Source organism: Dipodomys ordii, unplaced genomic scaffold (genome assembly GCF_000151885.1).
Source record: "Dipodomys ordii isolate 6190 unplaced genomic scaffold, Dord_2.0 Scaffold123, whole genome shotgun sequence".
NCBI lineage: Eukaryota > Metazoa > Chordata > Mammalia > Rodentia > Heteromyidae > Dipodomys > Dipodomys ordii.
In genome coordinates, this window is record NW_012267339.1 from 5,989,357 (window position 1) to 5,995,356 (window position 6,000).

At 39.9% G+C, this 6,000-nt stretch overlaps 1 protein-coding gene across 1 annotated transcript in view; it reads left to right on the forward strand.

Annotated features, from left to right (window-relative positions):
* Rapgef2 (Rap guanine nucleotide exchange factor (GEF) 2) overlaps positions 1 to 4,998 on the forward strand; it is a 257,625-nt gene extending 252,627 nt beyond the window's left edge. The window contains exons 26-27 of the mRNA XM_013029819.1: positions 69 to 374; positions 2,953 to 4,998. Coding sequence (XP_012885273.1) covers positions 69 to 374; positions 2,953 to 2,978 — 332 coding nt within the window. The 3' untranslated portion in view covers positions 2,979 to 4,998. The remainder of the gene's footprint in view (positions 1 to 68; positions 375 to 2,952) is intronic.
* Positions 4,999 to 6,000: the final 1,002 nt, after the last annotated feature.

A 6,000-nucleotide genomic window follows, 5' to 3' on the forward strand; every position in this document is an offset into this window, starting at 1 on the left:
ATCAACTGGTTTTATTTTATAAGATCCTTCCCCCACATCCTAACAGCAGTGTCTGGTTTCTACCATAGCACGCAAGGAGGGCAGGTACCGGGAGCCCCCACCTACCCCTCCAGGCTACGTGGGCATCCCCATCACTGACTTCCCAGATGGACATTCCCACCCGGCCCGGAAGCCCCCCGACTACAGCGTGGCACTGCAGAGATCACGCATGGTGGCCCGACCATCCGATGCCACTGGGCCCTCCTCTCCTGCGCAGGTGCAACCCCCGACGGGCAGCAGCAGACCCTCCAGCAAGCCACAGTGGCACAAGCCCAGTGATGCTGACCCCCGCCTGGCCGCCTATCAGCCGCAAGGGTTTTCCACCCAGGAGGATGGTACATGCATGCGCGCACTGGGGAACCTATGTCCTAGGCAGGGCCCAAGCAGCTGTGGCTCCCTCACCTGCTGCTCACACAATGTCTAGTCCCAGTTCTAGGGTTAGAGTGAAAACTTCCCACTGCTTTCTGTGTCTGAGGGTTTTGTCCTTTTTATTTATTTATTTATTTTAATTTTTAGTGATACTAGGGATTGAATTAAAGGCTATGCCCCCTGGCTCTTTTGTTTCTGCTTTTTCAGATAGGGTAGCCTGGCCCTTGGTTTGTGGTTTAATTAAAGCCAACAGTTACAGAATAGTTACTGTAATAAAGTACACAGGAAAGAATGTAGAACCTTGAGCTTGCTGGGCAAGCAACCTACCACTGCTGTGCTCCTATTTTAAGTATAAAAGTCAAATTCTCATAAGTTTGTTCTATTAACAAACATGAATGGTTAAATGTTTCCTTTCTTCAAATCTACCTGCCTGTGCTGCATTGAGGAAGACAGAGATCAAGATCAATGCCCCCAATTCCCAACCCCTCACCCCTAGTTAATAACTTTCCACTTGTAGAAAACAACTGTTAGCTTTGTGTGTGTGTGTGCATGCGTGTGTCCGTGTGTGTACGTGTGTGTGAGCGCACACACGCTAGCACTCTACTATTTGAGCCACAGCTCCACTTCCAGATTTTTTTTTTTTTTGGTAGTTCAGTGGAGATAAGAGTCTCACAGGTTTTCCGGCCCAGGCTAGCTTCAAACCACAATCCTTATGTCTCAGCCTCCAAAGTAGCTAAGATTACAGGCATCCACCACCCAGCTGTTAGCCTTTTTCTATATCTTTATAGACTTTCTTTTTTGGGGGGTAGTAGGGAGTGTTGATTTCAGGGTCTCATGGGTACTAAACAGGTATTCTACCTCTTGAACCCTATCCCCAGCCCTTTTTCTATTATTATTTTTCAAATAGGGTCTCCACCAGCATAGATTACAATCCTCCCATTTGTACTTCTAAGTAGCTAGGATGACAGGTTCACACAACCACACTGAACTTTTTGCCTTTCAGTTTTCTGAACTGTGATTCTTCTGAATCTCAGTCTCCAGAGTAATTAAGATATTAACTCTTTAATATCTGTCATTATTATATACCTATCTCTACATACATATAAATAAGTTATTCCGTGACTTTTTTCATGAATTTATTACTAATAACTTTCTAATTAATAAAAATACAATACATATTTTATTCTATTTTTGTATTTTGAGGCAAAATCTCATTTAATCTATGCTGGCCTCAAACTTGTGTTCCTGTCTCTATCTCTTGAGTGCTGGGATTGTAGGAGCACTTCCATGTCCACACCTGCTATTGTTCTTCAGGTTTTTGTAAGAAGTTACTATGATATTCTCAGGTAGTGGTTGATACTACCTTTGGTGATTTTTAAAACACCACAACTGTTAGCTTGCTTTTAGGTATATTTGTAGTATTGTGTATATAGTGTTTAAAATGTAGTATTATGTATATAATATTTAAAATGTTTACATCATAGCTCGGTTTTCTTTATTTACTGTGATTGTAAAGGTGATGTACAGAGGGGTTACAGTTACTCAAGTGGATAAAGACTTACTTTTTGAACAATGTCACCCCTTCCCTTGCTCTCTCCCAGTTTTTTCCTCCTGTCCCCACCCACAAGTTGTATAGTACATTTTGAACATAGGGTCTAGTGAATATTACTGCTGCATTTATTCACCCTTTGTCCCACCATTCCTGTGCCCCCCACCCTCCCAAAACAGATAAGCAAATAAGACAAAAGGAAATGAAAACAAAAAGAAATTTTTTAAAAACCTTGTTCTTCTTGTCATTTCAATAAATATCATTTTATATGTATGATCAGATGCACGTAAGTCATTGTGCCTATGGGATCCTTTACTAAGAATGTCCTCCTTTGGTCTTAACTCCATGAATACCTACAGATCTGTATAATTTATCATGTCCTTATATTTTTTTCCCCTTTTACCACTCATTGTATTTACTTGTAGATTTATAGGCACATTCTAGTTCTCACATATGAGGGAAACCATGCAACCTTTGTTTGCTTTGGATCTGGCTTAATATAATTTTTTTCCAAATCTTTGCATTTTCTGATGAATAATGCAATATCATTCTCTCTGATGAGTAGAATTCCATTGTGTGTGTGTGTGTGTGTGTTATCACATTTTCTTTATCCATTCATCCACTGAGGGACATCTAGTTGATTCCATATCTTGGTTATGGTGAACTATAATACTGCAGTGAATATAGTTGTGTTAGTATCCAGGTTCCTCAAAAGGCTAAACATAGAGCTTCCCTATGACTCAGCAATTCCATTCCTGGACATTTATCCAATAAAACACAAACAAGGCCACACTAAAGCTACCAGTATAGATCAGTTTTTAAGCTTTTAAATTAATAGTTGCATAGAAAAAGAAGATCCTAATTTTAAGTGAGCTGTATTAAACATATGTATAACTGATTTTTTTTCAATTTAGTACACTAGTGAATGCATGTGCTATAGCATGAGAAATTGCTCATTCATTGACTTCTCTCTTTCTTCCCTGCTATGTCTACAGAAGAGGAGCAGGTGTCCGCTGTGTGAGCCACCTGAAGGAGGAGAGCACAAGATGTCCCTAGCAGTGGAGCCTTGGAACTTACATCCTGAGGATGGCGGACCAATTTGCCTCCTTCCCTGCCTTAAAAGCAGCATGGGGCTTCTTCTCCCCCTCTTCCTGTCCCCTTTGCATGTGAAGTACTGTGAAGAAATTGCCCTGGCACTTTTCAGACTTTGTTGCTTGAAATGCACAGTGCAGCAGCCTCTGAGTGCCCACTGTTGCTGCCTGCCACATCCACAGTATCATTCCAGATTCCAAGATCATCCCAACACAGTGATTGCCTCTGGCTGCACTTCTCAATGCCCAGAAGGACCTGTGAAACCTGCCTTTTCAATTTCAGTGCAGGCCTAGTGCTTGCTCTCATTGGGGTCATGAGAAAAGCTAGCCATTGAACTACTTGGGGCCTTTAACCCATCATGGACGACAAAGAAAAACAACAAAATCCTTTGAGTACAGTGCTTGGCCACTTGTTTACAGTCTTTTTTTCTTTTTAATGAATTTAAAGATTTAATGAATTTAACAGTTGTGTTCAGAGAATAAATGTTATATCTGTGTAATAATTACAGTATTATTTTGAACCTTAAGTAGGGTTGCCAGACTGGGTTTCTTTAAAAACAAAAAAAAAACAAATATGCCCAACAGGGTGTGGCCATGCCAGGAAGGGGGTGACCTGGCTGTGCCCGGTCTTCATGGGTCCTGCAGGCCTCGCCTCCCTCAAGTGCCCTATCCCAGAAGGATGAAATGTTAGCCAATTACTCCAATACCAGGACTTCTTGCCCTCTTTTCCCTAGTGGGTGAGTGGGTTCTTCCTACATCTGTTTGCACATAGCCAAGGGACGGAAATGGGACCCTGGTGTGCTGTCTGAGCTGATTGCAGGCAGGACAGTGTCAGTGGAGGATATATCCTGCTCCATCAAGATGGATGGCAAACCCCGTGTTTTTAAGTTATATTTCTTTGAGTTTTTTGTTTTGTTGTTAATTTAGGGTTTGTAGGGCTTTTTATTTTTTAAAGGAAACATTTATAACTGGATAGCATCGCAGTGACAGCAGCTTGGAATGTTGAAGCTATGCCAGCTGCAAAAATACTGCTCTTTCAAGACAGCTGCCCTTTGTTGAATTGGCATTAGGGAATAAATAAATCTTTAAAAATGATCAACAATCAAAAACCTGGTTAGACATGCCAGCCTTTACAACAAGGGTTAGTCATAGTGAATAACCTGTAAGTGGCTTTAAGGATGTTGCATAGAGAAGGCCTAAGTGTAGCAACCATCTGCTCACAGCTGCTATTAACCCTATAATGACTGAAAATGATCCCTTTCCACTCTATTTTTGTGTTGTTTTTTGCACAGACTCCGGAAAAGTGAAGGCTGCCAATCTGAGTAGTACTCAAATGTGAGGAACTGCTGGTCTTGGATTTTTTTCCATTAAATTCAGCTGATCATATTGATCAGTAGATAAACGTAAATAGCTTCAAATTTTAAAAGTCAAATTGCAGTGTTTTTTCACTGTATCAAACGTCAGTGCTTTATTTAATAATTCTCTTCTGTATCATGGCATTTGTCTTATCTACCTGCTTATATATTATTACATTGTCAATTATGCATTTGTAATTTTACATGTAATATGCATTATTTGCCAGTTTTATTATATAGGCTATGGACCTCATGTGCATATAGAAAGAGAAATCTAGCTCTACCACAAGTCGCACAAATGTTATCTAAACATTAAGTAATTGTAGAACATAGGACTGCTGATCTCAGTTCGCTGTGATGTCAAGTGCAGAATGTACAATTAACTGGTGATTTCCTCATACTTTTGATACTACTTGTACCTGTATGTCTTTTAGAAAGACATTGGTGGAGTCTGTATCCCTTTTGTATTTTTAATACAATAATTGTACATATTGGTTATATTTTTGTTGAAGATGGTAGAAATGTACTATGTTTATGCTTCTACATCCAGTTTGTATAAGCTGGAAAATAAATATAACATAAAGTCTTGCCTATATTCTTGATGAATTGTGCATGCTTTTTATTCCTGAAGCAGAACAGAGATCAGTGGCACTACAGAATTGTGTCCTCAGGAGGCCAAAGAGTTGGCTGTTCCTGGGAGAAAATTGCCCAGTAGCTTGTTTCTTTTAAGTACTTTTCTATTGATTTAAAGAAATAGATATCACTCAGGTTAACCTCAGTTAAGTTTGTTTATATTTTTCAGTGTTTCTTGAGACTTGGCAATGTACAGAGGTGTTATAGTATTTGTATAATGTGTATCTTTCAACCTTGTCTCAATGAAAACCCCTGTGAGATTAAATGTTTAGATTTCCTGGTTTACATACTGAAAATTAAGGCCTCAGGAACCAAAAATGACATTCAAAACCCCTAAGTTAACAGGATAATTTAATTCTTGATTGGAGATTGCCAACTAGTATATAAATAGGCTTTTGAAGAAGGAGTTTTATTTTCTTGTTTGGTTTATTTTGTTTTGTTTTTGTTTTTGATAGTGTTGAGGATTTAGCACAGGGATTTGTGCAAACTTTCCACCATTCAACTATATCCCACCATCCTTCTAAGACCTGTAGTAGGTGGGAAGTCTGAATAATATTTCGGGCTATTAAAAGGACACCGACTTAAGCTGGACAATCAGTGACTCACATCTGTAATCCTAGCTATTCAGGAGGCTGAGATCTGAGGATCACTGTTCAAAGCCAACCCAGGCAGGGAAGTCTTTGACACTCTTTCTTTGTTTTGGTTGGTTATGGGACTTGAACTCAGGACCTGCTCACTGTCCTAAGGTCTTTAGCTCTACCACTTTCAGCCACAGCACCACTTCTAGTTTTCTGGTGGTTTATTGGAGATAAGGCTTGAATTGTGATTCTCAGGTTTTAGACTCCTGAGTAGCTAGGATTACAGGTGTGAGCCACCAATGCTCAGCAACAATGAGATTCTTTATCTCCAGTTAGGCACCAAAAAAAAAAAACAGAAGTGGAGCTCTGGCTTAAATGGCTGCATG